This window comes from Canis lupus, chromosome 21 (genome assembly GCF_011100685.1).
Source record: "Canis lupus familiaris isolate Mischka breed German Shepherd chromosome 21, alternate assembly UU_Cfam_GSD_1.0, whole genome shotgun sequence".
NCBI lineage: Eukaryota > Metazoa > Chordata > Mammalia > Carnivora > Canidae > Canis > Canis lupus.
The window spans coordinates 34,982,776-34,997,036 of NC_049242.1; the positions used below are offsets into that span (position 1 = coordinate 34,982,776).

A 14,261-nucleotide genomic window follows, 5' to 3' on the forward strand; every position below is an offset into this window, starting at 1 on the left:
CCTGGTGATTCCGGAGCACCTTGCAGGAGCAAGGCTTCCAAGGGGGGCTAGGGAGCTCACTTCACTTCACGAGCACTCGCATCTCAGTCACACAAAGTCCCCAGAGCATCAGGTGCCTGGCTGGGCCGCGACCTCCTGGGGCTATTCCAGGACTGCCCGAATCTTCTCTTTCTGCCGGCCAGTTGGAGCAGCATGCTTGTCCATTAGAGGACTCCCAGCCACAGCTGTCAGGCTGCCTGACCCACACCACCAGAAGTTGGCCTCCTCAGGCCAGCCTCAGATCTTTGCTCCAAGAGGAGATCTTGGTGGCCGGGCAGGGCCATAAGGACCCAGGGGGTCCCTCATGGAGGAGAGGGAGGGGGGAATGTTCAAACTTCATTTCAGCCTCCTGTGAACTCTTCTTCCTGCCCGTCTCCTTTTCCTACAATCTCCCCTTCCCATTCTGCTCCGAGATCTCTGCCACGGGGCCATTCAAAAATCCAGATCTCAACAGGCCAGTCCTCTGTGTACACTTTGACTCCCACAGGCCCAACTCCAGGCCAGTGGTGTCCACGACCTGGCCCAGCTACTCTTCCAGGCTCATGTGCAGCTACACCCCCGCCCCCGTGCCTTCCAGGACCTGCCACACCTGCCCACTCACAGCTCCCCGAAAGTAGCTGGGGCCTGATGCTTCACAGCTTTTGCATATGCTGTTCCCTCTCCCTGGAACGTCCTTCACTATTTTCATATGGAGCAAGCTCCTACACATTCTTCAAGGTCCCAAATAAGCACTGTGTCTTCTGAAAAGCCATCAGCCCTGCTCTGGCCCCCCACCCCTACCTTCCTATACGGTTTCCTTCCCACTCTCCAGGAGGAAGGTGATCCGGGGGCCCAGCAGGCCCAGCTGAAAGCAGCAGAGAGCAGCCTGCTGTGAGCCTCTGTACAGACCCTCCAGACAATATGATCTCCGTTTCACCCTGGCAAAGTCAGGCCCGCTCACCTCCCCAGGGCCCATGTGGCCCTTTCTCTCTGTGGCCTCCAGCCTGCCAAGCTGGGACACAGCAGCCACTTCACCACCACATACACATCCAGCCTTCCTCCTTGACCACATGCCTTCACCCCTCTCTCTGCCTCTCAATTTAAAGGAGGGCAGAGGGGAAATGTAGCTCCATCCTGTGTCATTCGGGGCCAGAGAGCTGACAGGGGGAGTCACAAAGGCAGAGTGTGGGGTTAGAACAGATGCTTCAGTGAAAGAGAGGGAGGCAGGAGGAAGACGTGCCCCGTATTCTCAAACCTCAGCCCTGACCCTGATCTTCTTCCAGGTGACCTCCACCAGCATACTTCAGTTGGAAACAAAAAACAATTTGTGGGGCACCTGGGTGGCTCAGTGGTTGAGTGTCTGTCTTTGGCTCAGGGTGTGATCCCGGGGCCCTGGGATTGAGTCCTGCATTGGGCTCCCCATAGGAAGCCTGCTTCTCCCTCTACCTGTGTCTCTGCCTCTCTCTCTGTGTCTCTCATGAATAAATAAATAAAATCTTTTTAAAAAAAGAAGAATTAGAAATAATGTGTGGGTAGTCACCAACATGACCACACTGGGCTTGTTATTTAATAATCCTGTGCCTCCGTTTTCTCACCGAGAACGTCGGGGTAATGGTACCTGCACGCAGCTGTTGTGAGGATTAACTAAGCTGATATGTGCCCCGTGCTTAGAAAGTCTGGCACTTGGTGAGCACCGTATGAAGGTCGGCTGTTATTCCGACAGGGATGGAACTTTAGGGTTCACCACACGTGGTAGAGGTCACATGAACAGGAAGGAGCAGGTCAGAGTTGCCAGTCCTGGTGCACCACTCCCTCTCCTTGAACCCCACGCATTTCACAGGCCCAGCCAGGACTCCGAGCTGCCACACACATCTTCTACCCGCCCTCCGAAGTGCTCCTATTTGGCTCCCTGTGCTGCTCCCTAGCATCTGCTCTCCTGGGGTCACACAGCCCTTGTCTGGGCCCTTGCACTTGCTCTCTAATCAGCCCCTAAATCTATGACCTTGTTTTGAACTTGGTATTGACCTTCACCACTCATCTAGGACCCAACCCAGTCCTCTGGTTGCATATCCCCCAGGTCACAGGTCACAGGTCACAGGTTCCCCATGCCCGTAGAATATGAAGTCACCGGGGCCTCTTCTTCCCTGCCACCCACCATGGGGAGAGTAACGACACAGCCCCTTCCAGTGCCTGTCACCTCCTCCCCAGGGCGGGAGCAGTTTGCTGGGAGGCCTGAGTCAGGGTCCTGCCACTCAGTCCCATGAATACAGACATTCCCTTTCTGACTTCCCTGGTAGCATCCACTGCAGCTAGTCCCCTGATACCTTAGAATGTCGTGGGCTCCCTCCTTCCTGCTCTAACCACTTCCTCTGCACCACCTGGGTGACGGGGGTCCCTATCGATGGAGGAAACCAGCCCTAACTTAGTGGGTGCCCTGGGGCCTGGGAGGTCTCTGGGCCAAGGCACAAGTTCTCTTCAAAGCAGAGTCACTATGGGCCATCTCTGGCTGGGCATGTTGATCTTTGGGCTTCATTTTATAACTGGGACAATGGGGAGAGCAAGAAGTCCAATATGTGCCCCCAGAACTGATGGAGATTTAACACAGGAATGCTTCCTGGTCACCCGTGTGCACACTGCCCTTTGAAGAAGCCTCATTCCCTAGAGTGAGCCTGTTCTGGGAGGAAGGCGGAGCAGGGCACAGGCCAGAGATGCCCCAGCACTGTCTATACCTGGGACTACTGGGCTTCATCTCAGGGGAAAGGACAGGTGGAGAAGAAATGTGAGGGTTTAAAGTTAGAGTGGCCTGAGTCTAAATCCCAGCCCTGCTCCTTACTATGTGACTTTGGGCAGTTGACTTCCCTCTCTGAGCCCGTTTCCTTATATCTACAAATTAAATAATAATAAAACAGCAACAACAATAATAACTTCCCTTTTAGAGACAATATCAGGAGCTAGTGAGCTAATAATGTATGTGAAACCCCTGGCACCGAGTTGGTGCCCAGTCAATCCTGAGAGTTGGCCCAGGGACACAGCCGCCCTATTGTCACCGTGTCCCCTTCCTCCCCCGCTCCTCCTGCATGTTTCCTGGCCCCTGTGGACCTTCTCCCTGCACTTTGCTCCTGTTGCTCTTCCCGAGGCCTCAGGGGTTGTTACCTGAGAGAACTGCCAGTGGAGCTTCATCCTCTTGGCTTTGGCATAGCTGCACTCGATGAGCCGTGGCCGACTGTTGACGTCCACCAGGCACCGGTTGTCATCGTCATCGACTGTGGGGCTCAAGATGCCCACGTGGATCTGCTGACTGCTCGTGTAGTACACGTTCTGGGGGGGAAGGGGAAAGAATGCGGTCAGATGTCATGACCAGAGAGATGGGGAGGGTCAGGGGGGCCTCTCCCTGGGCAACTGGCAAAGGGACCACAATCCAGTGGTCTTCAAAATATTATGTACCACAATGGACAATAAATCCTTTTACATCATGATCCAGGATAGTATCTGGTACACATGTGTAATGGAGACAAAATTTTCAAGAGCCGAAATGTAGTCTCACCATATGCAAAGCAATCTGCTATTTTCTATCTTATTCTTTCACTGAAAAGCCTTGGTCATAAACTCTTAAGTTGATTTCACCACCTATACTTTAAAATACATGGTTTGAATCCATTATTTGCAGGTTTGCTGACTTCTTCCCTCCATAAATATTTTGTGCAAGATACTGCACTTGGCCAGTAGATAGAGAACAAAAGACCTGTGCCATGCCTTAGGGAGTTCAGAGTCTTGTGTGATAGGAGACATGTAACATGTAATTTCCATCCAGACTGTGGAGAGCAAGGATTGGCAAATGTTTTCTCAAAGGGCCAGGTGGCAAATATTTTTGGCTTTGCAGGGTGTTGGGAGGTCCCTAAGGCCACTCCTAGGTTTGATGATTCGTTAGGACTCACAAGACTCAGCCCATATTTGTGCTCACAGTTATGATTTCAGCAAAAAGGATACAAGACCTATCAGCCCAGGGAAGAGGCACATAGGGCAAAGTCTGGGGGAAACCAGGTGCAAGCTTCCAAGGGTCCTCTCCTAGGGGTCACACAGGGTGCGCTTAATTCCCCCAGCAAGGAGCTGAGACAACACACGTGAGAGGTTATCCCCCGGGAAAGCTCTTTAGAGATTCAGCTGGGTTTTTATCGGGGCTGGTCATGTAGGCAACCTCTGCCTGGTACATACCAACATTCCAGACTCCCAGAGGCAAAGCAGGCGTTTAGCATAAACCACACTGTTTGTACAGTGGCACAGTGAGCCACTTGCGCATCTGGGAATGGGGGAAACCCGTCTGAAATTCAAGTTCCCAGTGCCTGTCAAGGGCCAACATGGTAAGCAGGCCTTTCAAAGGACACCAGTCAGGGCTGCTGTGTTAACTCTTTCCCGCGCAGAGGGCCATACAATCTGAAAACTCAACTCTCCCATCATAGCATGAGCACAGCCAAAGGCAATATGTTGGATGGCTGTTCTGATAATGCTTCATTTACCAAGAGTAAGGGCTGGACATGGGCTGTAGTTTACTGGCCCTGGTCTGGAGGAAGGCCACACGACCTTTGCCCTTCAAAGTTTTCAGTGACTTCTCTCAACTTCAAGCCGTGGTTCCCAAAAAGGGCTCTGAGTGACAAGTCATAGGGCTCTGTGAGCTTTTCTCTTCATATCACTAGAGAAAGTAACACCTTCGCTTATGATTAGGCCCCATGGACAAATATCTGGGGATCCCTGGGTGGCTCAGTGGTTTAGCGCTGCCTTCGGCCCAGGGCGTGATCCTGGAGTCCTAGGATCGAGTCCTGCATCAGGCTCCCTGTGTGGAGCCTGCTTCTCCCTCTGCCTGTGTCTCTGCCTCTCTCTCTCTCTGTGTCTCTCACGAATAAATAAAATCTTTAAAAAAAAAAGATATTATAGGTTTTTGTTTGGGGTTAGAGTTAGGGTGGGCCCTCTTATTATCTTCATATATTAAAAAATGCTCATGGGTAAATATTTTTGATTAATTACAAATGATAAAATGAAGCATTTCTTGTTTTAGTAGAAGAGGGTGGTTGACAAGGAATTTTAAAGATGAGTGCAGGGCATAAAAGGGGTTGTGGGGTGAGAAGGGACGTGCAGGGAAGGAAGTAAGGGGTGGTCGTTGGGGGGCATGCTCCTCCTGACCCTTGGAAGTTCAGGGAGGGTGTGGAGAGGCAGGCAGGGTCACCCTTCAGGCATAAGAAGATTCTCAGGCCAGAGTATCAGTCAAGGCCCCGACAGGAAACAAAAAAAGGATACAAGACATTATCCGCCCAGGGAAGAGGCACATAGGGCAAAGTCTGGGGGAAACCAGGTGCAAGCTTCCAAGGGTCCTCTCCTAGGGGTCACACAGGAAACAGATGGCACACTCAACTTAGTGGAATCCAAAGAGGTGGTAATGAAGGCACAATTCTCAATGGTGTGGGTAGGATGTAAGGGAGCCACAGGGATTGTGTAGTTCTTTGAAGATAATAACATGAAGCTGTTACCACTCCCAGACCCGAAGGGATGAGAGAAGAGAGCAGTTATGAGGCTCTGGAAGAGAAAAGCTACGTACACGGGGGTTGACTTGCAAGAAGGCTTCAGGGTGGGAGGGTTTGGGGATAATGGTGAGTAGTGGTGAATAAACACCCCAACCTTACTCTCCCCTCTCCACTCCGTTCTTTTGCTGGGTCAGCCCATTGGTAGAATCCAGCCTGAAGCCAGAGAACATGGGAGCCCACTGAACCATTCCATGAAGTCAGCCTCCTCAGGTAGAAGAAGTATAATGAGAGGATCTGGAGAGCCAAATAGGAGACACCCAGATAATCTTATAAATTATCAGGTTTAGTAATCCACGGAAATAGGCATTAAAATACCCAGATGACCGATTCTTCCCATAACAGAGGTGAAGAATCATAGTGATCAAAGTTCTGAGCCTTGGCCAAATGTGGAATTCCTAGCTTCAATGTGGAAATGTGACCAGAACGTGAGGGATAGAGGAGCCTATTCAACATCTATATTGGGTAAGAGACCTTCCATAGTGTGGCCCGGATTTCCCGTTCACTACCAAGGAAAGCCAATGACCTGCTGTGGCTTCCAGTTTATTGGAGGTGAGGGAGAGCATGATGACTGTAGGATTTAGGAAGTTAAATGGACACAGTTAGGCATCTCACCATCCAGCCACCATCTCTCCATCCACCTCTCCATCCATCCATCCATCCATCCATCCATCCATCCATCCATCCATCCAACATCAATCTCTAAGTCGAGATCTGAGGATAATAGAGGTGAGAGAGCCGTGGTCTCTATCCGGGAGGATCCAACAGCCAAGCTGGGGAAACTAACATATCAGGAAATAATGGCTCTAATCACACTAATATGAGCATTGCTTCTGTTCCTCCACTTGCCTATCCTGACTCTTGCTACTTGAAAAATAGAAATAAAAACTCACCACCACCTCCAGAAAGGCTTCTATGAATGTGCAAAAGCCTGGGGCCTCAGCCGGCCACCTGAAGCTCTCTCTAAAAAGTGCAGAGCTGTTTATGACCTTGGGTTGAACGCACCACACCATCTCCTCAGGACACAGTACAGCTCTTAGTCCCCTAGATTTCCGGAGGCTTGGGAGTGCGGGCTGCCAGACAAGGACAGCCAGGAAGTCAGTTGCTGCTACCCACCCCTTCCTTCATCCCTGTCATCAGGGCCTGACTCAGGTCTCTAGGGCAGACTCTGCAGACACAATTGGCTGCCCAGGTAATAGCTCAAATCAGTTTTATTCACTTAGCTGCTCCGAAGTGCTTGGGGGAGATGCTCTGAGAGACATGCGTGCACTTCCTAGCTGGTACAGCTGTCATCGGAACTGCTTATTGCTCCAGAGTCTGGGAAAATCATAATAGGGACAGACAGTTGTTTGTTATTTAAAAGCAAACACCAAAGCGCATCTTGAGTGGTAGGACCATGAAGCTGGCGGATCAAAGAGAGAGATTCGGCTGAGGATGCTCACAAGCCATCCCTCGGACACCTCAGAAGTCCAGCCAACAGTGGATGGAGTCGGTAAACGGCCTGAACACAAAAGAGGGGAAACCGTTTCCTACAAGATGTCCCACTTTTGGTACTAGGAGGCCGTGCGAGCAGAGCTGTGCTTTCTGCGTAATGGGGAACCTGGAAGGTTTCAGCACGAAATGTCTTAGAACTGTGGTTCCCACAGAGGGGTGGTTTTGCCAACCAGGGGATATTTGGCAATGTCTGAAGACATCTGTGCTTGTCACGACAGGGGCAGGGACGCTGCTACTGGCATCCAGGGCGTAGAGGTCAGGGATGCTCGCCGCCTAAGCTCCTGCGATGTGCAGGACAGCCCCACCCCACCCAGCCCACAGCAAAGAGTCACCCGACCCCGGACGCTCAGGCGTGCTGCTCTTGAGAACCGCTGCCTGAGGAGGCTCCTAACAAAAGTTGAAATGTGTTTAGCTCCCATCTGCCAGACACAAAGTGACGTGCATGCTTCTATCCCACTGAATCCTAAGACAACTCTATGAGGCAGGGGCTGCGATAATCCCTGTCTTGTAGATGGGGGAAACTGAGGCATGGGAAATTAGGTAAAAGTCCCAGAGGTGGAGTAGCTGAGATTTAAACAGGGTAGTTTGACTCCAGAGCCTCTCACCTGACCGCCTACCTCCCTTGGGTCACTGTAGCTGCAGCAGCCAGAGGCCGGAGGGGGAGGCCAGGAAGCTGGCTTAGGACGCTTGCCCCTGGTGATCCACTTGAGCTCTGAGAGGGGGCCCGGACTAAAGAAGCAGCAGAGGCCTGGTGGGGCCTGTGCCCAAACACCTGTGATACAGGAAGGCGAGAAGGGCCTACACGGTGACATTCCTCCTGGAGCTCCCATCAGCGGTGGAGGGCGAGCGGGAGCCTGCTGTGGATCTTCTACACCCCTTCTGCCACCTTCTGTACCACCTTCTACACCTGGGGAGGGGGCATTGAATAGACACCCTGACCACTCGGCAAATCATCAGGTGCAAATGACTGACTCCACTCATTTCCCACACAGCCTCATTCACCTCGGCAGGGCTGCCAACCTGGTCAGGGCATTTCATTCTGATGCTTGCGAGGAAAAGAGAAAGAGCACCTGCAGGTGTCACAGAACACACACATCCGTAGCTTGGGGTCCACCCCAGTGGAATTCTGGAATTCATCAGCCCAAGAGCAAGAGTCATGACAAATAGCTGAGCTGGAAAGCCAGCTGGGGAGCCCACAGCACCCCTGGGTGCACACTCCTGCCCTTAGGGCCACTGAGCCAAGGCCACGCAAAGACCCTCAGAGTTGGGGGTCCCCCTTGCTCTATCACTTCATCTTCTGGATAAGCAAGGGCCCCCACCCTGAAGGGTACAGGCCGACCCCTGGCTGGACCCCCGCCGGCTGTCCTCAGCATCCCTTCTCTACCTGGCTGGTGTGGAGGTGGGACCTGCCTCTGCTGAGGCTGAGGTATGGCCGTCCCCAAGATCTGTCCTTCACCCACCAAATAGCAGCACACTGGCAGTGGAGCCACCTCAGGAAGGGAAGGGAGAGAAGAGAAGAAACGTAGTTTTGTACACCTGCATACACTGGGTACTGTCCATAGCGGCAGTCACCTTCCAGTTGTAAGGATAAGGAAACTGAGGCTAAGGGGGTATATGAGCCTTGCCAGGGTGCAGAGGCGGGAGGTTGCTCTTCCCTCTCCTGGGGAGGTTCCAGGGGAGCCTGAGACCTTGGCAATTCAGGGCCTTCATCCCCCTCCCGAGTCGAGCACCCCAGACAGTCTCGTCTCTCCCAACCCTCGGCAGGGCCTCCCCCAGAGCCAAGGCTGAGACAGGCAGGGGGAGAGGGAAGAGGGCTCCCAGGCAAATCAGGAGCAAAATGGGGGTGGTTAAGTGACTTAATGACACGGTTCCAAGGTGCAAGGGAAGTCCCAGCTCTCTTCCAAACAATGGGCCTGTGGATTTGGGGCAGCTTTATTTCCTTCATTAAGTGATGTTTCCTTGGCAACACTGCTGGCCTATCGAGTGGGTGCCCTTGAAAAATGAGGTAAGTTAGAGACATTTAGAGATACTCTCTCATCGGGAGATGGAGCGGCAGTGGCGGTATTTCACTAAAACCTGCCTCGGCCTGGAGGGTGTCGAGGGGGTGTGAGGAGGGGAGTCATTGCAGGGCACTCCTTACGAGAGGCTCTAGAGCCTACCAGAGGGGGAAACAACTCTATTTGCAGGATGTTTTCATGGGGAAAGCGACCCAGGGTGAAGCAGGGTCCTTGAGGCCATTTCTTCGGATACTTGTAGGAGATATGTACCCTCATGGATTGTTTGCAGCCCAACAAGGGTTTAAGAGCCCAGTCTCCTGTGGGGTGGGGAGCACACCAGGGGAGGGACAGTCTAGGGGTTGAAAATCACAAACAATAGTGCAATTACAAAGTGTCAAAATGGAGGGTGGTGGCAAAGATCCCTAGAGGGAGAGGCAACCTGTGGGCTGGACCACTGCAGCAGCGGCTTCTGGAAGGAGGGGAGGGATGCTGGGCTTCGGAAGAGGAGAAGGATCTGTGGGCAAATGAAGTGAGGGAGGGGACAGGGATCAAAGGGACACACTCCTAAATGCAATCGAGCAAAGGCAGTGCTCTCTACCTTGGCCACACAGGAGAACCAGGTGGGGAGCTTTGAAAAGTCTACATCAGTCTCAGCAGGTGAGGCCTAGGTTGAGGGTCTGTTCCAGGTGATTCCAATGCACAACCAAAGTTGAAAACTAGCTGTATGAAGGACATTTTGTGAAGCCTAGAGAGGAAATGTTGGGACAGCACCTACAACCACCTGGATTCCTGCTCCCTTCTCATCCTGGGGCCACACGAGATCCCCATCTGCAGGGACACTGTTCCTAAGACTCTAATGAGGGTGGCCACAGCGGTAGGAAGCACCAGTGTCTGGGAGAACAGTTCTCAAAGTGTGGTCCCAGCATCATCTAGGAACTTAATAGAAGAACACATTTTGAGCCCAACCCCAGACCTGCTGAATCAGAAACTCTGAGCAGGGCCCAGGAGTTTGTATTTTAACAAGCCCTCCAGGGACGCCTGGGTGGCTCAGTCGGTGAAGCGTCTGCCTTCGGCTCAGGTTATGATCACAGAGTCCTGGGATCAAGCCCCATGTGGGGTTCCCTGCTCAACTGGGAGCCTGTTCCCCCTCTCCCTCCTGCTCATGCTCTCTCTTGCTATCTCTCTCTCTCTCAAATAAATAAATACAATCTAAAAAAAAAACAAAAACCAAAAAACCCAAAACCAAAAACAAGCCCTCCAGGCAAGTCTGATGCATGTGAACGTTTGAGAACCACTAGTCTAGGAGAAAGGTGTCCTGGTGGGATAGAGTCAAGTGGGCTTGAGTTTCCGCTCGGCATCCCTGCCCTCACTTGGTAGCTGGGAAGCCACTCTGAGCCTCAGTTTCCTGACCTGTAGAGGACAGTTGTGAGGGTTACCATACTGCTAGCCCCTAGCCTGGCCACGGGGACTGCAGGGCGAGAACAAGGCAGGCAGGGAGGAGGTCTCTGTGGGAGGGCAAGGAGAGACCCAGTAGGGAAGGGACTGCAGGCCCAGCGGCCCTGCCTCAGCCCCCTCGCCTCTGGCCCGCGTCCTGAGTCTCCTGGCCGGTGGGCCTGTGGGTAAGGGTCCGCAGAACCGGCAGGCGGGGCACGGGCATGCACGGCGCAGGGGGGTGGGGGCAGAGACGAAGCAGAGGCTTGCTTTACTCAATCTCAATTTAGAGTAGGGACTGTGACATCTGTAATGTGTGCTAGAAATGGGCTCTTTGTCCTCTTTACCGAGAACGTGCGGCAGGCGCCTCTGCAGATAGGGCAGGCTGATTTAAGGGTTTGGTTACTGGTCATTAACCCCTGGACACAGAGGTTAGCTACAGTGCTGAGGGCCGCAGGGCACCGACACTAAATCAGGAGTGAAGGGGAGTCATTTTCAAAAAGATCTCCTGTTCACTGGCCACAGAACCAGGTACATTAAGGGAATGAAAACATTTATAAACATTCTCTTTGCCGTAGCTGTGAGGGAGCACACATGTGGAAAGCAAGGTCCCCCTGGTGAGCCCGCTTCCCTGGGGGGCAGGGAACAGGTGAGGCTAAGTACCTGAGCCCGCCAGGTGTGTGTGGGGAGGTCTGTAACAGGCACTCAGTGCAGGGCCAGTAGTCAATCCAGTTTGATTTAGCAAACCCTCCTTCGTGCCCACGAGGGTGTGGCCTGAGCTGGACCCTGGGGAGCAAGACATGTGTGCCCTCGGGGAGCCCGGTGGGGGGACAGGCATGCCGGAAAGGGAAGAGAACAGTCTCATGGCTAGGCTGAGGGCAGAGTAGAAGCAGGTCGGAGTGCTGGAGGGGCCAGAGCTGGAGCGAGGTACTCCCCCCGGGGCTGCTCTGTGAGTGAGGAGTTTCGAGAACAGCCTAGGAGTGGAGAGTAGTTTGCCCCAGACAGCTGAGTAGGATGAGGGACCCCTGTCAGAAGGGAAAGGACAAAGTCAAGGAGGCTTGGCACTACCTGGCCATTCTGGGGAGAGAGAAGGCCCCCAGGGGTGGGGAGATGAGGCTGGAGAAGCAGCTCAGGGCCGAAGAGTTGATGGCATCCTGCGGCCACAGGGAGTTGTGACTTCGGATGAGCTGTCCCTCCACCTGTTAGCACATCTGAGAACATTTTTTTAAATTTTATTTATTCATTCAAGAAAGAGAGAGAGAAAGGCAGAGACACAGGCAGAGGGAGAAGCAGGCTCCAGGCAGGGAGCCCGATGGGGGACTCGATCCTGAGACCACGGATCACGCCCTGAGCCAGGGGTAGGTGCTCAACCGCTGAGCCATCCAGGTGCCCCAAATTCTGTTTTTTGAGTCAAAGCCATCCAAGGGGCTTGGAAAGGGAGCTAGGGCTAGAGGTGACACAGCCACTTCTGCAGGCCTGTCTGCAGGACGGGGAGCTTTGGACCAGGGTGCTGTCTTTGAGCGTAAGACTGAATAGGGAAGATGAAGCTTGGCTTGATTTCTGCCTCCCACTGTGCACCTGAGCAGGGCAGCCAGGCAAGCAGCTGCTCGGCACCATTGCGAGGCTTGGAAATTTTGACTTAGAGCCATAGCTCGTGTGCTTCATTCTGGGCCTGGTACCAACAGCATGGGGGTCAGCGTCTCTCCACCACCGTCTATGGGGTTGTTTGCCATCCAGCCAACCCAGGCAGCAACCCGAATCTCCCCCCTTGCTCATCTTCTCTTCCTGTGTCATTCTGAGCTCCTAGTGTTACCTGGGCTCAGTGTTTCCCTTGTCAGCCCCTCTGCCCCAGGACAGAGCCAGGTGGCAGGAGCCATCCTGGGCTTCCTGCATAGAATCTGAGGGCTGAGCAGGAGGGAATTACCAGCGAGGGACCAGAGACAAACTGGAGAAGGCAGCTGCAGATTTGTGATGCTGACAGCTTTATTTGCTTTCTTGTAACAGCATCTTGCTTCACTCTGACCGTAATGGTAGGCATGTTTCACCGTCTGGCCAGTCACAGTACCCCATTGCCTTGGCCCAGGGATTGGTCCCAGGATGGACATGTTGATCCAGTCTGGGCCAATCAAAGTCCTCCCTCAGATTTTTTTTATTTGTGGGAGTATGTTGGAAGGTTCTAGGCCCAGAGCTACTTGCTGCCTTCTTCTTCAGGAAAATCAGGGAATCCTTTTCCGTTTGAATATAAGAAAGACTAAGGTTACATATGAAGGGAACCGTAGCCAAAAATGGGAGGGAGGGCAGGTGGGAGGGAGAGAGAAAAGAAGAGGAGGAGGAGGAGGAGAAGGAGGAGGAGGAGAAAGAAGAGGAAGAAGAACAGAGGAGAGGGGAAGGGAAGGGAAGAAAAGAGAAGACAGGAGTGCAGCAAGCTTCATTTCTGCCCCTGGATCAAGCCCTGCCTGAAGCTGGGCCCAGACATGGAACTTGTTGATTACATGAGAGAACTGCATTTAAGTTGGTTCGAGTTAGGTCTCTGTCACTGGCAACCGAGAGTCTCGACTGATATACAATACCCGGGAGATATTTCAAGAACACCAAAGGGAATGAAGTGAAAGGATCAAACCACAGTGGTCTTTAGCTACAGGGTGAATGTAGATGGTATGTACCCATAGGATTTATTCATTTACTATGATAAAACAAGTCACTTAAAAAATGTTACTGAAGTTTGTGAACGTCTGATTGTTTTTTAATAAGATAAAGACCCAGCTCACTCATCTGCAGCCTAGAATGCTTGCTTTAGTGGGTGGGAGGCTAGTGAGCCTGGAGGTTCACATCGCCTTAGGAAGCCCCTGGGAGCGAGCCGAGTCTCTGAAAATTATCTATCATGTGGGTATAAGAGGAGAAGAAGCTGAGGACACAGAGGAAGTCCGAGTTACGGGAAAGTGAGGTTGGTGCGGCCTGGGGTGAGACGAGGAGCGGGTGCCCTGGACTGGGATCCCTGGCCGAGCAGACTTTCTGCAGCCTCCTGCACCTGCCTCTAGGGAGCAGTGCTCGCCGCCTGCCCCGCCCTGGGCCTTAGCTGCTCATCTTGGATCTGGGGCCACCCCTCCCTTGTCCCCCCTGTTCTCTGTACTTTTCAGAACATGATGAGAGGGCACAAAGCCAAGGACTGGTGCCGGCGGTTGTGACGAAGCAGGAGCAGGTGTCGCTGCACTTGGCCTACAGTGTCTGACAATGACCCCTCCCCTGAGAATGGCTCCGGCCAGGGGCGGGCCCCAGACAGTCTGTGTCCTGTGCCTCTACCACCTGCCCACGGGGCAGAGGGGCTGTCAAGGGGCTGAGAAGCCTGTCTCCTCCCAGGAATTTAAAACATGAGCTGGAAAGACGCAGAGATGAGGCAGCTCTGTAGCTAGGACAGGTTTAGCTCAAGCAGATCCATGAGGCCCCTGGAGCTGCCCCCCCACCCCCCTCCCCACCCTGCACCACTGTTGACCCTCCTTTTGAGTCTATGCAATGCAGTCACCCCGCGTTTCTGTAATAGCACCCACCCTTTGTGTGTAGCTGAAGCTGCCCAAAGGTGTTGCAGTTGTGGTCGATAATAACCGCCTCCCCTCGAATGCACAAACACAGCTCACTTGTCCAATACGAAGTTCACTATCTTGAAATATCAGTCCCCTGCTCTCTGACCGCCGGGTCCCAATTTGGTCCCTATTTTGGACGGTGCTGCTCAGAGCCCTTCATAGCTGGGTCTGCT

The 14,261-nt window shown here is 53.0% G+C and overlaps 1 protein-coding gene across 3 annotated transcripts in view; it reads right to left on the reverse strand.

Annotated features, from left to right (window-relative positions):
* GALNT18 (polypeptide N-acetylgalactosaminyltransferase 18) overlaps window positions 1-14,261 on the reverse strand; it is a 339,637-nt gene that overhangs the window by 12,336 nt on the left and 313,040 nt on the right. For all 3 annotated transcript variants that reach the window (XM_038569049.1, XM_038569048.1, XM_038569046.1), the window contains one exon: window positions 3,172-3,336. In XM_038569049.1, coding sequence (XP_038424977.1) covers window positions 3,172-3,336 — 165 coding nt within the window. The remainder of the gene's footprint in view (window positions 1-3,171; window positions 3,337-14,261) is intronic.